Genomic DNA, 20,347 nt, shown 5'->3' on the forward strand with positions numbered 1-20,347 from the left:
GAAAGGGGGAAGCAGAAAGAGAAGGTGCAGGCTACAAAAAGCAAGAAGACCTTCAATAAGCCGCTGGAACCTGAAACAAGCACAGTAAAGGGAACCCTTTCAAATGTATTGTTGCGGCCTCATTTCAAGGCTGGGAGCAGGTATCCTGCCTGCAGCACAATCCCGCAAGCAGAACCCAGCTAAGGGGAATGTTCCTTTTCAGGAGCGTCGGAAGTGAACCTTTTGGGCAAACTGGGCGATATCTGGTTCCACTAGGATGATGAGGATGGCAGCTACAGTGAGGACGCTGGGACAAACATGGAAATAAATTTTTGTTCAGTGCTAGGTGTACATCATGTTCTGTGGTAAAAATTGATGCTATTAATGAACAAATGTTAGCACTGAAATCCTCAAGAGATGTGGGGGCACCCGTGGCGGCACGCAGGTCCACTGGGACCAGCTGCAGATGCTGCTATCCAAATCGACCACGCCTGACCTGGCCAAGATGGGCGCCAAGCTGGAGGAGTTCTTCTCGCAGCAGTTCCACTCCAGCCGACGGGTGTTCTCCTCCATGCGGCTGGCCGGGCCCCGACCCCGGGGGACCGCGGGGGTCGGGGGCCGGCGGGGAGGGCTGGGGCCCGATGAGGGCAGCAACGGGCGGCACGCGCAGCAGCGCCACTGGCAGGGGGCCCTGGCGCTGGTCTCCGGCCTGCAGTTGGGCTGGGGCCTGCGGCTGCCCCTGCACGGCACCCTGGTGGGCGGCAGCATGGACCTCCGGGGGGGCAATGTCTCGCTCGCCTGCTTCCACGGGGTCAGCTTCCGCTCCAAGGCCTGGGCCCTCTTCTCCCTCCGGCAGCCCAGTATCCACTTCGCCACCGAGGCACAGGACGTGCTCGGGCCACAGGTGGGCAGGGGCAGGCTGGCATCTTCCGCCTTTCCTTATGTCTGTCGTTGAGCCATTGGCTTCTGTGTGGCTCTTCTACAAGGTTCACCTTTGGGGACTGGGATTTCCTGCGTAGGCATGGCCTAAAAATAGCGTGGCATAACCTTGGCCGGTACCATTGCAGCTACTGTGCCCCGAGGAGGTTTATATTTGTGGTGTGGCATTAAAGCGACAACCACAACCACTCAGTTCGCATCAAGTAGCCGTGCCAGAACTTCAATCAGCATCAATACTCATCCACCAGCACTTTGTGGCGCATATACATTTGTCAGCAAGCACTGTTAATTGGCTGGAGCCTAGGGTTGCCACCTTCCCCTGAAGAAAAAAAGCGGCAATTCAGGGGGGAGGGGTGTGTGTGTGTAGAAGGTTGAATTTGTGTTCAAAAAAAGATGCCCCTTTTTTTTATTGACATGCAATCCCATTTATTGTAGCATTTTCCTACAGAGAAAGCAGCATAACGTTTGCACTGAAGGTGATTGATGTTTTGGCTATTGCACTGAATGTGCTGCACTGAAGAGTAACCGCACTTACTTGCACCGGCGGCATTTCGTTGCGTTGTTCTTCCCTCTGGTCTCCTTCCATCTCGGAAATTGCGCTCGGACATGCATTTCCTCTGCTTGCGTGTCTTTGCATAGCTTGTCGACACATAGTTGTTGTCGTACTTTCTGTATTTACGCTTACAAAAGGCCAAAAAGAAATGACCGCGGCATGATGGTAAAAAAAACCGGCCAATGTCGGCCGGTTTTAGGTACAGACCGGCAACCGGACCACTGTTTAAAAAACCGGCCGGGCCGGTCCAAAACCGGTCAGATGGACACCCTACTGGAGCCACAAGCTTTCACTCAGGGACATCCTGTGCAGTAGCGCGGAGACTTCTCAAATTTTCTTCGAGCATTTCAAAAATTTGTGCTCTGCACTGTTACTGCTCCATCCAAAGCCTGAGTGCACTGCACTTTGAGCACTGAAGCCGCCAAGTGATGGTGCAGTGGTGCTGTGTTCTGAGAGCACCACTGTGGTGCCGTGAAACTCGTGGATTTTTTATGCCCTGTCCCGCGGCTCCATTGCTGCAAAATGTGGGTGGACATCTCGTGTAAAGAAAAAAAACATGGGCAAAGTGCAGTGAACACAAGATCATTGTTTACTTTGAGATAAAACTATCCTGTGCAGGAACCCCACTTGACTAGTGTAGCTTTGTTTTGGCCTTGTGCACTGCTTGCATGCTTCCATACATCCGTAGCCTTATGACCTTACAATAAAGCGATGCTGCGAACAAAACAATAATTTTTCTGGGCTTGCCCCTATTCATTTATATCTGATTGGCTGCAAACCTGCCATAGCTTTGCTGGTGCGGGTGTTGTTCCCCACCTTTTTTCTTGTTTTATTTTGGAAAGGGGAACACGGAAATAAATTGGAAAATTGGGTAAAACCTTTATTTAGAACGTTTCTCTTGACGGTACCAGGAAGATAGTGCGAAAAGCTCCACCAGTTGTGTCCTTCCCATTTCTGTCGCAGACATCAGAGTAAGGTTGTCTGACTTGCATGCAACAAGGAACTGAATGCTAGCAGGTCTGCAGTGTAGTCAACCTGAAAGTGTTTCATACCACGTTGAATTCCAGTGGCAGAGCCCACCATTGGCAGCAGCGCCTACGCAAGCGCACTTCCCGTGCACTGGATCTGTTTGCCAACCTTTCCATCACCTCCTCCCCCTGTCTAACAACAGGCGGCGGTGGACACGCACGTGGTGCAGCACCTGACCTTCCGGCTGGGCCACGGGGGCCCCGGCTCCTCGGGCAGCACGGGCAGCATGGCCACTGTGTGCCGCATCAGCCGCAACGTCCTCTTCCCGCCACAGTTCAAGAACGTGGGCGAGTGGTTCCAATACGCCTTCGCCAGCAGCGAGCTGGACGACGTCGGCCGCTTCCCGGCCTTTGAGGGCCGGCCGGCCCCGCAGCGGCACCCCGAGGCGGGACACACCATGGAGATGATCTTCGCCTTCCCCAGCCTCGAGCTGCACCTCAAGACCGAGCAGCTGCAGGGCGAGCACAGCCCGGGACCCGACGGTCAGTGCAGTCTGGGAGGAGGAGGGAAAGCTATGGGTGGTATTCACTGAGAAGCTTAGCTGTCAATTTCTTCGCTTGGCAGCACTTAAAACGGCCACAGACATGGCCGAAACGCCACTGACATGGCACGATTTTTGCCACTGCGCTCGCTCGCCGCAGGAAAAAAAAAAAAAACACCAGCGTGTGTTGCCTGGTCCGTTTCAACCCGATTCTCAGCGGTGGTGTCAACAGACATGTTATTAATCGCACTCGCATTGGAGTCATGGCATTACTTTGCATTCGGTGGGGTAGAGTTTGGAATGTCCAAATCACATCATGTGCAATTAGCACGGACAAGTACTGCCATCCCACGGAGCCCTACGTAACCAGTGACAGCGCACTCACATGGTTGCCTGCATGGGTGCTTCACCAGTGAATACAACCTATTAGTATGAGCTTAGAGGCTGTTCTTTGAGTTTAGGAGGAGAGAGACGATGAGGCCGTCCTTCTAAGGTTTCACATCACGAGCCTATGCTGCCTTTTGGGGCCTATCCGTAGGAACAGCAAATCCTCAAATGCTAGCCCAAGCCAGGGGGTCAGTCTTTGATGCCCAGGCCTTGCCTGTAACAGTCTAAAAAACCACTCAGAATCTCCAATGTGTGGCAACCTGAGTTTGGATTCGATTGATGGCCTAGTGTCTTCTCTCCTTGGTCTTTGTAGTGAACTCTTGCACAGGTGTCTTTGTCTATGCAGTCAAACCCAGTTATATCGAACTCGCAAAAAAAGACACCTATCAGTTCAATATATGGGATAATTTATTATAAGCATGCTAAGGAATCGCGTCATGAGACTACATACCATATTTAACCCTTTGAGGGTCGATTTTTGTTATTGCTGATTTAAATTCTTCGGATGAATCTATTCCGAGAAAAAATTATCGTAATTTTTTTAGGGTGACCATAAAGTGACAAAAAATCATTTGTGTTGTTACATACGTGTGGTTTACTCACGAGTAACACAAGGAAAACTCTAAATAAAAACGAGAGAGTAACAAGCCGGCACCGGTTTCTTCAGTAACATATGCCCAGAATTTCCTTCAGAAGGCTAATAAAAGCTCCCTGCTGAGTTGCTGAGTGTGCTCTTGGGAATGTCATGCACCACGGGGACGTCAGACTCCTCACCGCGTTCGACTCAATTTATGATTGCCAACTTCACGCCGAAAGGCAAATTCAGCCGCTTCGCGCTAGCTAGAGCCATCACAGAAGCCATGATTTAGTGACACTAGCGTTAGCCACCACAGCTACACTTCGGAAGAAAGCCCACAAAGCACAAGCGATGCATACACAACGAACGAAAAAACAAAACAAAAAGCATGGCAGGTGGGCCAGGATTATTTTTTGCATGGGGGGTGTCGACGGCTCACCCTACATGATGTGGCAGCGCAGTCACGATAGAGAGAGTGAGGGAAAGGAGGAAAAAGCCACCCGCTGCCCGTGAGCGGCCGGACTCGACCACTTGTAGGGGTGTGCCGGTAGAATTTCTCCTCCACCACGAGTGAAAGCCAACTCGGGGGAGCACTTGTGTGGCATTTGGTGTTCGATATATCGGGAGTCAATGGTGTTTCTGTTCGATATAGGCGTAATTTTTGCTATAAATTATCACTGCAAATATACCGTGACTAGAAATAGTTCGATATGCAGGATAATTCGATGTAAATGGGTTCAATATAGTCGGGTTCAACTGTAGTATGTGCAGAAAAGGGGAAAAGGGAGGGGCAGCTGTGCTGTGTGTACTATTTTGCTGTTAACGTTGGCACCCACCTAACTTCAGCCTGGGTTTTGACGGGCCCTCTGCATTAATTTTTCATTCAATTGTCCCTTGTCGTTCTGGACATTGACTTTGTATTCTTGCTGGGGAGAGTGTCAGTAGGCAAGGCCATTTTTGCGAGGTGTGGTGTGTAGTTTGCTGGATAGCGTGCTTTTGTGCCATGCAACCAGCATTAGGACAATGTTAAGCTAGCAAATATAGTTGGGTGCCTATGATGGGGCATTCGCTACCTAGAACTGCCTGCTGTGTTGTCAATACATGGCTTCGTAGTTTCTTCTTCCATTCAGTGGGTGTTTGGTGTGTAAAGATCTTTCCATTTCATCACGTGCGAAGGTGGTGTTTTTTTTTTTCCTGCCCTCTTTTAATGTCCAGATTCAAGGCCAGTTGTGGAGTGCAGCTTTGTCACCGAGTTTGATGACCACATCTTCGTGGCTGTCGATGCGGAAGCCTTCTTTTTTCTGCACAACCTCATCGTGTCATACATCCGGGAAAAAGATGGCGGTGGGTTTGAATTTTTGCTTTCATTACCTTTCCGTCCCTCTCTGAGCATGTATGTGCATGTGCGTGCATGTGGGTGTGTGCATGCTTTGGAATGGAATTTGCTTCCCTAAGCATCTAATCAGGCTCTTGCTGTTAGCTTAGCTGAATCTTGTCTTTTGAGGTAACTTGGGTTTATTTATATTTGGTGTAAGTACATGTTGACACTCTTGTAGGAACCAATAGAAAAATATCCATGCAGTAAGTACTTAGGATGCACTAAAGCGTAGCTGCAAGCAAGTTCACCGTGGTTAAAGGAAAAATTTGCCCTAACTTTTTCTTTTACCAGCATCAGAATCCAAAGAGCGCCAACATCGCTGCTCAACATGCACAGTGTCGCACTAATTCAATACTTCTAAATTCTTAGCTGCTAACTGTGGCATTTACCTAAGCTCCAGTTTCATAAAGGGGTCATCACAGTATGCTAGGGAGCATGTTGCACTTGTATTCTACTATGAACTGAGATAACGGCAGATAATGTCTCAACATTGTCCTGAAAGTGTTAACATTTCATTTGATTCATTTTACGCTTTGTTTCCTGGTACCCATATGGGTGGTTTCGAAGATGCTGTATGTGGTGGGGAATGCGTAGGTGATATATATATATGACGTATTAGCTTGCGAGGGGGCAGCACCCATACTTGGATAGATGTGGGGCATTGAGTGGTGCTCCCACCCCGCTGCGGTGGCTCAGTGGCTAAGGCGTTGCGCTGCTGAGCACGAGGTCGCGGGTTCGATTCCTGGCCGCGGCGGCCGCTTTTCTGATGGAGGCGAAAAGCAAAAACGCCCGTGTGTACGAGATTTCGGTGCACGTTAAAGACCCCCAGGTGGTCAAAATTAATCCGCAGCTCTCCACTACGGCGCGCCTCATCGCCTGCGCTGCGTCGGCGCGTTAAAACGCTACAATCAATCGAGTGGTGCTCCCAGGGACCACAACGGCAAGTTAGGCGAGTTAATACAGGTTCATAATGGAAAAAACTTAAGCAGCGCTGTGATTGTAGCCTTCCCCGTCCTCGTCTTTCTTGCGCTGATTTTTTTGGGGGGGGAACGGGGACAACAGACCGGTCTGGGGGAGCCTAGTGGGAACAGCGGTAGCCCCAGGCTGGGGCCCAAGGGAGTTCTAGAACGTGTGAGCACTGGAGGGGTTGCAGTAGGCCTAAGGGCCATTGTGTGTCTCGTCCACCCAGCAGGCGGCTCCACGGGGGGCAAGAGCCAGTCGCCGGACAGCGAGCGGCGAAAGCGCAGCGTGGCCGAGTCCCTGGAGTCCCTGCACCGGGACTTCCGCGACTACCAGTGCTACACGTGGCACCTCGAGCCCACCGTGCGCCTGCTCTCCTGGGCGGGCAAGGGCATTGAGCCCTACGGCGTGGACTACATCCTGCACAAGCTGGGCTTCTCGCACGCTCGCGTCACCATCCCCAAGTGGCTGCAGCGTGGCTGCATGGACCCCCTCGACCTCTTCCTCTCGCTCATGCTCGAGCGAATGCTCAAGGCCGTCAGGCAGCGCTAGATGTTGCTAGCGCTCCTCCTCCTTGTTGTTGTTGTGATGGGCGGACGCCTGGTGCCCCCTCCCCCGTGTTCTGCGTCACTGCAGGCACCGAAGCCTCTGCACTGGCGGCACTGTTTTGTTACCCTATTTCTGGCTCCACCAGTGGACTCGTATATCGGGCATAGAGGGATCTATGAACATCATGATTATGTATGTATATATTTATATAAGTTTCTTGTATGCCCTAAGGGATGGATTGTTGCGCTGTGTTGCTCTTAAGAACAAGATGATTCGTAATGTACAATCTTCAATTGATGTCGTCGTGTTCTGCTGCCCTGCTGTTTTCTTTGTCATTGTTTACGCTGGAGTTGTTTACATTGCGGTATTTGCGTGTCTAGTATATTTATAAGCAATTTTCTCTCTGCGTGTAGCTATCTTGTGTGATCTGTCTAGTCTATTTAAAGGAGATGTCTGTAAGTATCACTTTCATGCTATGCTAGTCTTCATGAAGCCCGCACCTAGTTACAGTGACAGCTGAGCAGTTCCAGTTGAAATCAAAAATAGCACAACTTTTGTAAAAAAGGTTCATACCGTGGGCTGAAAATTCATGGCAGCATACCTGATAAACACTTCCTAGATAAGGAAAAAAAAAAAGATTCCTCACTCTTAGGCCACTCTACTAGACAAGTGAGCATGTTTTGAAACGTTTGACCCAGTGTCTGCTTGGCCAGACTTGGCGACTTATAGTGGATTATTATTGCGCTTTTTTTTTGCTGGTGGGTTAAGGGCATACACTTTGCAAGGGAGTAGAAACATCTGAACTTCTTCATGCACATCTAGCACTCGTTGCCTGCAGCAAACGATGTGATATCTCACGAGTTAAGGTCAAGTGGATTTGGAAAGGCCTTTGGGTAATGTTCTAGGCTCCATATTGAAGGACGTTCTTTGCAGCGTTCACTTGTGATAAGTAAAGCGATGTCGTCGCATGGGTTGGTGTTTTGAACTTTTTCTGAGCAGTGTGCTGATAGAGGATTGTCTTGTAATAGACTTTAACAGTGCACCAATTTTTCGGGAGTGAATCATGTGGGAAAATAGGCTAGTAGGTTATCATGATGTCATAAATATATAGTAATTTCGGCTTAATATTATCTGGTGGCTGTCTTATGTGTACCATGTGTCATAACATGATGCCGTAGTTTTATAGTTATTAGATCTTGTTTATTTAAACATACCACCGGGGCAGCTCCATGCATGGTTTTAATGCATATCTATCAGTGGGCATTCAATTGCCAATAGATTAGGTACGTTGCCATGAATGTTCCCAACGTCTCTTCTGTGCTAGAAACAGTGTTGACATATATAAGCAATACTACAGTAAAAGCTTGTTATTTCAAACCACAAGGGGACACCGTCTCAGTTTCAATTAATGAAAGTCCAAACTAATGAAAGTGAACAGTGACAACAGTACAGTGCAATTATGGAGCAGCAGGACATGTCAACACTTCGATGCTTGAAAAAGCCTCTGATTGTGGCCGGCCGTTTCTTCCCCTAATGCAACAGGCTGCACTTTTTGCCCTGACAAACGAATGTAGCAGGAATCATCTTCTTCAAGACTTGAGAAGAGACCGGCTCCACACCATCCGGCCATGACTCTGAGCATACGGCCGCACCATGCGTCATCCTTGTCTTCCGTGTTGTCATTAGCAGTGACAGGTTCTGTGCTTCTGACCTAGGCTAGGTTCACATCTGTCAGTGCACTACACATACCACTGCACTCGCTTCCTCATCGACGTTGTCCACAAAAACCGAGTTTTCCAAAGTTCCTGCCATGTGGGATTTAGATGGGTTTTACCCTTTTTAGGGGCGGAGCTCGGGCTGTCGGAGTCTCCTGTCGTCGTCTCATGTAGTCACGGTACTAAAACACCAGGACACTTGTTTTCCAACGCCTCGCGCTAGAACGTAACGTGTGCTAAAAGAACACACTGGGACACTCGTCCATGCCTCGCGCTGGAACGCTTCGTGCTTCAAAGACCTGAGACTTTTACAGCAAAGCTGTATACCTCTGCCCCCATCTCCGTTGGCAAAAATGCCAAGGTGCCAAGAATGCACTTATACACTGCATGTTTCGCCCCTCCTCAGGTTTCACATTAGTAGAGATGGCCTGGGATTTTTTTTGCCTTCGTTCTACGCAGACTCGTGTGAAGGCAGTGGATGCATTTCTCTAGCCGTGAGCCAGGAGCCAAGGCACCAGCGCAATGGCACTTAGCTTGAATTATTCGTGCCAAAACCTACTCCGGTTCAAATTAATGGGCTTTATTATTTGTCGACATCTAAAAAAACCTGTCTGGACCAAATCGAACAGTTCGAATTATACATAAATTAGAATTATTGAAGTTCAAATTAACGAGCTTTCACTGTAGTAGGTGGTAATGTTGCTTGCCTATACATATATACACTTCACCTTAAGGACAGAAAAGTTATTACATTTAGGTATACAGTCCCCCCTCCCCCCTTCCCCCCAAAACTTGGGAAATGTTTTTAAGAAAGTGGTGCCAAGGAGAAATAGCTGAAATCAGTGATACGCTTGACTCCTACAAGTGTTAAGTGTTGAAGCAGGTGTGGGTGGGTGTGTTAATGTTGCAGCCAGTGGGAATGGTTGGTGAATCGGCCATAAGCCCCTGAAGGCAGCTGTCATCACTGGCCAATCCCCCTGAGTGGGAATGGTGAGTAGTATGTTGATGTCACAGCGAAATGGAAAACTGCCATCGTCGCCCTTGGTCAATTGCCTTCAGTGGGTACGTGAAAATTTGGGGTGAGTACGTTGGATGTCGCAGCCAATGGGAATTGGTGACTCGGCTGTGAACCTTTAATGGCAGTTGTCATTATCTTACAAAAAAAAAAAAAAAAAATGTGCAAATGGACGGGACAACAGAGAGGAAGGTGCACAACACAAGTGCCGACTCTCAACTGAAGGTTTATGAGAAGGACGAATGAATTTACACATGAAATGTGCACATGCATTTGTGCTGTGAAAACCAAGGAAGGCACGCGAGGAAACCACTGCACAAAAAAACATGAAAGAAGGCACAGTGCGCATACAGGCCGGCAATTCACTCAAACATGGAGCTGATTATACGTGATTCCTTTTCGTGGAGTGTGATCGACGTGGTACTAACTCATTTATTTGTCTTTATCACGGTTAATGTAGAACGCTTCTACAAGCTCTCTTGTGGTCTGATTTTTGTGTTTGAATAACACCTCGGTGCTATCAAAAAGTGGCTTGCATCCATGCGGCTTACAAGATTTACAAGGGAGGTTTGCAGATGTTTCATTTTTTATGGTCCCCGAGTGCTCCCTCAGCCGAATATTCAGGCAGCGGCCCTTCTGCCCCATGTACACTCTCCCCCAGGACAGGGGTATTCGAGGCACAACGCAGGTTCTACACGGTACAAAGGCGTGTGTGCGCTTAGCAGTGCACTTGTATGGGTTTTTCCCTCGTTTGCGGGCCTTTTTGTTCGTCAACGAACACAATCTGCCTTTTTTTATTTCTGGCTGAGAATATCACTTCTACGCCATACCGGGATCCAACTTTTTTCAGCCCGGGTGCCATCTTGTGTGTGTAAGGCACGATCGCGCGTTTCTTTGCCCATTCTTTCTGCGGTTCATGCTCACCATACTTCATCTGTCTTACTAAGCCTTCGCACACGGAAATTATCACGGTATCTGGAAATTTTGCTGCCTGAAGGCATCTAAACTGTTCGTAAAAACGACTTCTTTAGCGTGTTGGAACGACTTATTTAGCGCGGATCCAAGGTTTGACTTGCTGATGCCTCTTTCCACTATTTTTGAGTGCCCAGCGACATAATTGAGCAGCGGTTTTACTGATCTAGGGTTGTATCTCCAGCAGGTATGTTTCTGAGCAAACCTTATCTCTAGGTCTAGAAATTGTATATTCCCTTCTACAGGAAGCTCGCTGGTGAACATTAACCCCATACCATTGTGTTCGAATGCCTTGAGGATTTCCTCAACGTTTGGTGGGGCTTCACTCTGGGGAGTGACCACCAAGTAGTCGTCTACATACCTGGCAATGCGGATAACCTTGCCGACGAGAATTTGTTCCAGCCTAACATCTAGATTTCCTAGGAATATGTCGCTGAGTACCAGGGCGACCCTCGACCCGATGCACATGCCCTCGTTTTGTAGCAGCACGTTCTGCTCCCACATGATGACTGTTGATTGCAAATAGAACCGCAACAACTCCATAAACGCCTCCAGAGACAAAGCACATTCATTATCTCGTCATTACAATCCATTATGCACTCTTTTACGCACTTCAACAATGCGGGCTGTCGCAAAGAGTAATACAAGTCCACTACATCAACGCTGAAGGCTATGCATCTATCAAACTTTACCAGCCGCAATCATCAACAACTTCCTTCGCGTTTCTTAAACGGATCGTGAATCCTTAGGTAATTTTTCTAGACCACCAGCTGCCAAGTACCCTTCTCTGACACTATGGTGCGGAAGGGCTGATCCGGTTTGTGGGTCTTTACACTGCATGCTTTGCCCCTCCCCAGGTTTCACGTGAGTAGAGATGGCCAGGGATTTTTTTTTTTTTTTTTTTTTTTTTTAGTGTCTTTGTAGCGGGCAATCAGACGGAGCAAGAGTCTCTAGTCTGTACAGCACGTCGTGGATTGAAATGCAACAATTTATGGTTAAGTAATGCACGTACTTTACCTTCCACCGTTTTCAGTTACGACACGCCGGCCTAATAATAGCTCGTATTATTACATCAGAGACACCATCACCTTTGATGACCAGATTCTTGGCAACGTCACGTGGTTGTCTCGGCCACAATGCACGAGTATGTACGGGCATTGAAATGTTTTACCCACAGTGGTTGCTCGACGGTTCCGTTTCCTTAGCATACGAGTGCGATTCCCAGCCACAGCAGCCGCATTTTAATGGGTGCAACATGTAAAACACCTGCACATAGACATAGGTGCAGAGTTCAAGGTTTTCCGAATTAATCCCCTCCCCGCTACGGCATTCCTTGTAATTGTATCTTTGGTATGTTGTACCCCAAAATATAAAATGTTGATGCAATACATGAAACACCACTAAAATTACATCACACTATCAGACCTAGTAAAACACGTTTTTTAAAACAACGCATAGCACTAACATCAAGAAACACATGGAAATAAACTCAGAACATTCCTTTAATGCTGTGTTGTACACATCACGTCGGAAATATTAACGGCCAGGACAATAAATTCAAGCCCGAGCCCGGCCCGGGCCCATGGCTTCAAGCCCGAACACGGCCCACGCCCGTGGCATTAAGCCCGGGCCCGGCCCCAGCCGGCTGGGAAACCGCTTCGGGCGGCCCTGCCTGGCCCGAGGGCCGGGCCGGGCCTGGGCTTTCGGGTCAGCCCGGGCCCGTCTAGTGCTCTACTACTACTACTGCTGCTACTACTACAACCATCACCCTTCACTGCAGTGCTACTCTGCTTGTTAGGGAGCACCCTTTACAGGAACGCAACTGTCAACTTTCACTGCAGTTACACTGTGCTCGCTGTAGAGCACCCTGTGAAGGCAAACATCGAGTGCGCTTCTGAACAGCTCCGCAGCAATCAGGCGTTTGTTTTGCCAGCAATGTGAAAGAGCCGTAACTAATTTTTTTTTAATTTCGCTACAGATGCAAAACCACTACCTTCTCACTTTTCTAAAGGCCCAACCACATGCACGCGTAAAACCGGCGTACTCGCGCAACGACGTAAACCGGCGTAAGCGCGTAAGGAACCGGCGTACTCCGGCGTACGCCGAATGCATTGGTACGCGCTTGTTACGCCCAAGTCAGAGCGCGCCAGATATCGACGCAAACTTTCGGGCGCACGGTGTTGACGTACACCTCTGGCGGTGATGTTATCGGCAGTCAGGTCGCATAACAAGACAGTGAATTGATAAATAAGCTAACTTCACTATTTATTATGCGATAAAACGAAGTAATTTGTAAAATATGGTGACCAAACAACCGGACAAAACACGCGAAGCAACGAGCAACTATGGGAGCAAGGCAGTTTTACGCCAAATGTAGCGGGAGGGATTCGTTAGTTTTGTGCCTGCCAAGTATGCATACTAATCCTTAACGTTTTTTAATGTCCCGAGAACTGTTTTAGTTGTTTCTGTATTAAATATACGTATATTTGTGAGAATAGGCATTATTTGCTTTATTTGAGTTAAAATGTAGTTAAACTGGTCGCCACAAAGCTGAGTCCGAAGTAGTCGAGCCACACTGCGCGGCGCATTGGTTTACGCGCGCGTTGCGGCGATATGTGGTTACTCGCCCTCTCCGACGTCGTCGGCCGGCGTAAAGGCAGCGGCGTATGCCGCCGCAGGCGTACGTCGTTGCGCGAGTACGTCGATTTTACGCGTGCATGTGGTTGGGCCTTAATCCAACATCTCACATCCAGCTTAGCAAGCTTTGATGACAAGCTCACGTTTTTAGAACAAGGTCTTTTCAAGACTACAGTCTCCCTTGGGCTCAATAAATTCCAAGACATTTGTCTGCCTGTCTGTCTGTCCATCTGTCCGTCACTAGAATCAGCTAGAAACATTGCGAGTTGGTCTGCTAACTAGTCAGTCCCTGACTCACCAATAATTGGTGGGCCACTGGTCGCCACCAGTGATGACCAGTCAGTGACCTCTTCATGGCACACAAGTGTATACCTCCCCCCCCCCCTCCCAAATAATTGTGATCCACTAGCAGCAGGTCAGTGTCATGATCACGTGGTCATGTGGGACAGAGGTAGGGGCATGGCGAAGGGAAGAGAGAAGTGAGGGTGGGAGGGGAGATGAGAGAGGAGGAGCCACATCGGAGGATGGAGAGGGAAGATAAATGGAGGGGAGGAAGGTGGCAGAAATTCTACAGTCCTTCAAAGTCATTCGCATTAAGGCAATCCAATTTTTCTCTCATTGATCATCCAGTCACCTTGTGGGCTCCTCACAGTAACACCATCCTCTCCTGCAGCGTGAAGTGACGAAGCTATAGCCATGGTTGGCAGTTGGTGGAGGAACACACTATAGGAGCTGGACATCAGGGGCACAAGGATGCTTGCTGCCAGCTTGCACGTGCAGTAGTGAACAAGAATGAACTTGTGCAGCTGCCCGCAATTTACTACCGAAAGAGAATCAGCAACAAGAGTTCTCATGCGACTATGACAAGGGATTGTGTTAGAGCTGGGACACTTGCTTGCACCATGCACTTAGTCACACTGACGCGGAGCTAAAGAAACGCTCTAGTGAGTTTTCTAACTGCTTCAGTCCTAATTGGATGATGTCCTCTAGCCTCGAGGTCACCTAATCCTTTTTTCTTGTCGTGGCATTTTTTTTTATTATCTTCCCTTTGCTCTTGTATTTCACCACTCAGCTTATTTATTCGTTTCATTCCTTTCCTTATATTTTCTTCGTGCTCCTCACTACGTTCACCTGTCTGAAGTCACCATCCCTACCATTAGTGGCGCTAACCCCGCCAACGTTCACTAAAGCTCTCACTCTTTCTCTAAACACCTGTCCGAAAATTCTCGGTTCACGCAAGTGCTTTCAGGAAATGAATTAAGCCTGTGTTTTTTTATTGTGATCTGAAAAAAAAGAGCCTTATAACGCTGCAGGAACATAAATGTTCACCTGATTATGTGTAATCCCTACTTCAATTTAGTTTCCTTGTGCTGGATTCTCTAATTCCTATTAATAGTTCAAATTGGCACTTTTCACACTGAAGCTATTCATGACGCAGGAGTCGTGCCGTAGCAAATTGCTACGAAATAATTTAGTCTACATGCTGCTCTGCTGCAACTGTATAATGTGTGCTGAAATCGTGCAGACAGATTATTATTGTTCATTCAAAATGTTGCAGCCAGTTGCAGATTAAAGACTGTAACGTCGAATGTCAATGAATGCTTTCCATTATTCTGGTTCCTTGAACATCCTAATTTCAAGGTGCAACGTTTTTAATCAGATTTTCGCTGAGAAGCAATTGGCAGACGATTTCACAAACATAATGCGAGTGATATTTTGCCTAGCAATTTTTGCCTGCTGCAGCATTTTTTCAGCCTTTGATTCAGAAGGCACTGCTGCAGTAACAGAAACATTGAGAGGCCACGGGATAGAGGAGACATAAGTAGAGTTATTGAAGGACATAAATAAAGGTAATAATTTTTTGTAAGAGCAAAGTTTTCTATTAGGAACTTTCCCCTATCAGGGAGAAGACAATGTGTGCACTTCAGAAAGAAAGAAATCAGCCCAGAATTAGCAAGGTATGACGTATACATTTCACATTGACAGTGTGCCACCCCTGTCACCAGAATGAATGGCACACAACCAGTGTACATTTCCAGTTACGGCTTACGGAGATAGAAACTTAAGGACTTACTAAACATCTCAAAAAGAAAAGTTAGGTCATACCAGCGAAACCATGAAAAGATAACAGCAGTAACCCTAAATGATGATGCGTGTCCTGGATTTGGGAACCAGCTCAGGTGTAAGATATCGAATTCAGATAGAGAGGGAGAAGTGAATTTAGGCTGGGCATAAAATGCAAGAAACTGAAAAAAGACAGAATATCAGAGCAACACAGTGGCTACCAAAGGACAGGACTGGAAGTTAAGAAAGTTAACTTGATGGAGAAATGAAATAAAAAAATTTGCGGAAATTATTAAAGAGAGAAATGAATTTGAACATGATGCACGGCTCAACGTACTACCTATATAAACAAATTAACAGGCTGGGAAAGGAGCACAATAAAAAAAAAACCAGGTGTACATGTGTGTAGTAACATTTTAAATATTTTAAAATCCCTTGTTGAATTTTAGTGGCGTGTGAATATTTGTAACTTAGAACACTTCTATAATTGTGTTTGCTATTTGATTCGCTTCGTAGCGCAGTTTTATCGTTCGGAGTATTCCCGGATATTCCAAATTAACCAGGGTGTCGAACCGGAATTTTTTCGGGTTCGGTTCGGGTTCGGGTTCAGGCCTTTCGGGTTCGGTTCGGGTTCAGTTCCGGCGCACCATTCCGTTCCGGTTCGAACCGGTTCAAACGGGTTCGAACGGGTTCGGAGAAAAAAAAGCAGGCGTGTTTTTTTTCTGTTAATTTTTTTGTGCTCAGTTTTCATTTCCTTGTCAGGTTTTCTTGTTAAAAACGAAGCCATAATGTAGTTTTTTTGGTGCAAATGTTTTGTTTTGGCCAAAAATAAGCAACCCTCAACACTTTTTTCAACTTTGTTCGAAATCTTGAATGCTTGCAGAAAGTAGTCAACCAACACATCCAGTACTTAGATCAGGGAGTCGGAAAGTCCCTCAGACAAAAAGGACTGCTCTGTCCCCATCAGATAACTTACAAACTTGCTTGAAATATTTTTCTCTCTTCCCCAGCCTTAGCGTTCTTCTACCGCTGGAATGACGTCATTACAGCGATGTAGCGGCTATTTGCAGGCTTTCCTTAAGTTGCGACATTAAAATGAAACCACAACAGCGAAGGAGAAACGGAAGGCGTATCTGCTGGGACGAGCAAATCCCGCACTGCTCTTCTGTGCTGGCAATAGCTATAACTTTTGCAGTGCTTCCAGATGCGAATATAAGAGCGAGAGCGTTGATCTAAAGTGTTGAAGAGTTCCTTTAACTGTAAAATGTACTGCAAAATGTTTTCTATAGTAGGTCCACGATTACAAAATTAACTGAAGCGAAATGAAAAATTCGTTCGGACACACAAGACTGCGTATTTGTATGAATTTGAAAGCCCTGCTTTTTATGGCCGAAGTTTATTTTTATTGATTTAGTTTCTTTCATTTTTATAATTTAATTTAATTTTTTCTTGGATCATAACACGGCAGTTTTATACCCCGTAGTTGTTTTCTTGAAAAATAAAATGACGGACGATTACAACACTCGCTAATGCGAAATTTGAGTGCAGCGCGAACTGTGGTCTTCTCGGTGACGGCGCATAGATGCTGTGCCTCAGGAAGTGATCGGGTCATCAGCTAATGCACGAAGGCGCGCTGCATACTCTGTCGTTATCTCGTAAGGGGTTCGCACTGTGAAGCACGTCTCGCACGGTCACGGAATTATGCCCTCCCCCTTACTCTTTCGTCATACTTGCAACCTCCGTTTTCCTGCCATTTCTATCTTCGGTGGCGTCTTCGTTCTCTCGGTTACAACGAGTCCGACGCTGAGGGATAACGCGAAACCACAGGAGCGGGTGCTTAAGGGCTGCGCTCTAACGCATGGCTCTACGTAGCCGCTGTGCAGCCATGTGATCCACTCCCTTCGCCGACAAGTGACGGGCCGCACATCGTCTCCAAATAATGCGTTCTCGCCACAGTCTTCTGGAAGGCAAACAGGTAGCCTCCTGACCAGTGGGCAGCACACGGGTGCCTCCGACGCCTCCCCCTCGGTGCATCTCCGCCAGAAGCTTCTGGTAATGGGCAGCGTCCCTGCAGACTGTCTATTGCCCCGTCCTACTAAGCAGTCGACCCGTCCGTCCACAATCGTTTTAATGCGTAGCATTCTTTGCCCACCGCAAGGACCGTCTAGCCCCCTTCATTTCCGCAAGAATACCGATTTCGCGGGAGTTCCACCTGTAATCGTTATCATAGCGTAAATGGAGAATAACTGGTCGTACAAAAGTTCTGAAAAAGTAAAAAAAAAAAAAAAAGTAATCACCGAAACTGGCAAACCGTGTGACACCCTGCATTTCCACAATAATGAGGATTCAGGGAAATTTCCACCTGTAATCGTTATACAGGGTAAATGGAGATAATTAGTTCGAACAAAATTTATAAATGTCAAAAATTAAAAAAAAATGTAAAATAATTGCGGAAACTGGCGAACCGTGTAACACCCTGCATTTCCACAATAAGGCAGATTTCGCGAGTTACAAATGTAATCGTTATAATAGCGCAAATGGAAATAATTGGTCGAACGAAATTTTGAAAAATTATAAAATATGAAAAATATTAAGCAATTAAGGAAAATGGGAAACCGTATAGCTGCCTGCCTTTTCAAAATAATGGATTCGCGAATATTCTATTTGTAATTATAGCAGCGTCAATTGAGATAATTGGTCGGACAGGATTTATAAAAACCAGAAAATTGGCTGTAAAAACTCACACTGAGGACAAGCGGCGTAGGAATGCTACGCATTAGTAGATAATTGTTTGAATTTCTGCAGAATTTTTTTAGTACCCTGGAGTGTCGCCATGGTACAGTATTTTGCGTCTCCGCCGCCTCCTCTCTCCGTCCGGCCGTCTCGTGGCGGGTTGCCCCTCGTCCCGAAATCACGCATCCTCGCAGCAATCGCCTGCCTGGCAGGGAGCCAGGCAGGCAGGTAGTTTACTGGCGAGCGGGAAGTCTTTTTGGCGCGCAGGAGAGCCTGAGCGCCCAACATCTTTCTTGGTTCCACCAAATGTCTAGGCATGCGCGCGCGCATGCACCCCTGTTTTCGCACAATGAGGCAAATAATTTTGCATTTGAATAAATTGATTGGTCTGCTACGCTTTTCATGTACCCCTTGTTTCAAGGGCGCTTTAGCTTTAACACGAAATCATTAGCACTGCTAGAAGTCGAAAACAGTCCGGCGTCGGCGTCAACCTGCGACTGTCAAGCGTGGCTGGTGGCGTTTAAAGCGATTTCCTTCTGCTCATCTTTCATATGCTAACGTACCAGTTAGAAAGAAAGAACGGCTTTAATGACTCATTGGACGCCGTGTACAGGACGCCATTGGATAGGGAACCACCGGAGATAAGAACTTGCTAAATGGCACTTCAGCGACATGTGAGAGCAGTTGGGCTCTATGAAAGATAATAGCTGAGTGAAGTCACAAGCAGCAGTAATTATCCCTCGCAGAGAGAGGGAAAATGAACTTTAAATAAATATAGTAAAAGTTTCAGAGAGGCATCCTCATTCAAGGGGTAGAGTCGTTTCCATCAAGAGAAACTGATCTTCCAGGCCGGAGCTGGCCAAGGCTTTCTCCCAAATCTCTATGGAAACGTGTAGGTTGGGTGGATCTAGGGTGGACTTGTCGCAGCCGCCTACTGTGTGTATGAGGTTCCAAGGCTCCCCACAGAAGCGACGAAATGGAGAGAATTGTGTCCCGTCAAAGAGGTGAAGACTGGTGATGTGTGGGAAGGTGTTAATCCGCAGTGCACGGAATAATCTTTCCTGGTTATTCGCTAGCAATTGTGCGGGAAGGAATACGTTCTACGGAAGAGCTTATAGTGCTAATTAATTTCCTGGTATGTATACAGGATGCATGCGCTCGGGCTCGGCTTCATCAGCGCTTGCTAAGGGGGTCAAATGTCCAGCCACGAGGTTGGTGATCTTGTCTGCCGGCGATGCCAGTATTTGCTAGATACTAGATGCCAGATACTGGCATCGCCAGCGATGCCGGCGATGCCAGTATCTCAGTGCTGTTTTTCTATAAGTGCCCACTCAAACTAATATAAGTGGAAGATACGGATTTATTGTTGATGGTGTCCCTGAAGGCCTTCGCAAGCGGACACGGATGCATTGGAATTAACAACATGAAAATTTCTCACGATTTTGAACACGCTGCAGATAGAAACCATAAAGAATACCCCATGATATGTTGCCAGGGAATATGCGTTCTAAATTAAGTTATTGTAAATGCAAAAAGATAATTTGGGGAGATGGGCAGTACCTAACGCAAACTGATAGTATATACGGACAACTTTACATTAAATTGAGGGCAGTAGTTAGAAGAGAACATGATGGGCCTTGGGAACTGCAGACTATGCAAAATGTTGCGTGGTGCTGTCTGGCGAATGGTAAAAATATCTTCGGATGCAAGGTAGGGTACCGGGATGGAAAACTAGAAATCACAGTTTTGAGGCCCCGGAACCGGTTCGGAACGGTTCCTTCAATTTGTTCCGGTTCGGGTTCAGTTCCAAAATGGCGGAAAAAATATGGTTCCGGTTCAGTTCCGGTTCCGGGCAAAAATTCGGGTTCGGTTCCGGTTTTCGGTTCGGTTCCGGTTCCGGTTCGACACCCTGAAATTAACAAATATTGGAGCAATAAAAGTTGGCTTAGCCGCACGGCATGCGAACTTTCAAGCTTCACCCCAAGGCATGCGCGTTTGAGTTCGCTTTTCTGTACAACACTAAAGCTGTGCACAAAAGCCCAACATGTGCCCACTACTTGTGTAAAGTCTGTAAGCCGGAAAGAAGTTTCCTGTGAATACAATGAGGAGCCGACTTGTTGCCACTGTTTGCCGTAAAAAACACTAGCATTCATTGCCTAGCCTCTTTTCAATGACCAAAGAGACTGCGCCCAGTCTAATGTGTTCGCGGCATGTTAGGGAATCCGCATTTCTTCATGGCAATGTCAGGCCTTTTTCCTTTCGACTGCTTTGCAATCTTTCCGGAACCGTTTACTTTCATTTTTTGTAGTATTTTCTCACCACGCATACGAACACTCAGATGTGTTAAGTCCTGAATGCCCAGGCTGTCTTTCTGTGCTT

The 20,347-nt window shown here is 47.2% G+C and overlaps 1 protein-coding gene across 1 annotated transcript in view; it reads left to right on the forward strand.

Annotated features, from left to right (window-relative positions):
• Tweek (transmembrane protein KIAA1109 homolog tweek) overlaps positions 1 to 8,215 on the forward strand; it is a 105,157-nt gene extending 96,942 nt beyond the window's left edge. Inside the window, 4 exon segments of the mRNA XM_077703467.1 lie at positions 425 to 883; positions 2,643 to 2,982; positions 5,161 to 5,289; positions 6,516 to 8,215. Of these exon segments, the coding sequence (XP_077559593.1) occupies positions 425 to 883; positions 2,643 to 2,982; positions 5,161 to 5,289; positions 6,516 to 6,835 (1,248 nt within the window). The 3' untranslated portion in view covers positions 6,836 to 8,215.
• Positions 8,216 to 20,347: the final 12,132 nt, after the last annotated feature.

The sequence above is a fragment of the Haemaphysalis longicornis genome, unplaced genomic scaffold, assembly GCF_048455015.1.
Source record: "Haemaphysalis longicornis isolate Haplotype H1 unplaced genomic scaffold, Haemaphysalis longicornis Haplotype H1 scaffold_3, whole genome shotgun sequence".
Classification (NCBI taxonomy): Eukaryota; Metazoa; Arthropoda; class Arachnida; order Ixodida; family Ixodidae; genus Haemaphysalis; species Haemaphysalis longicornis.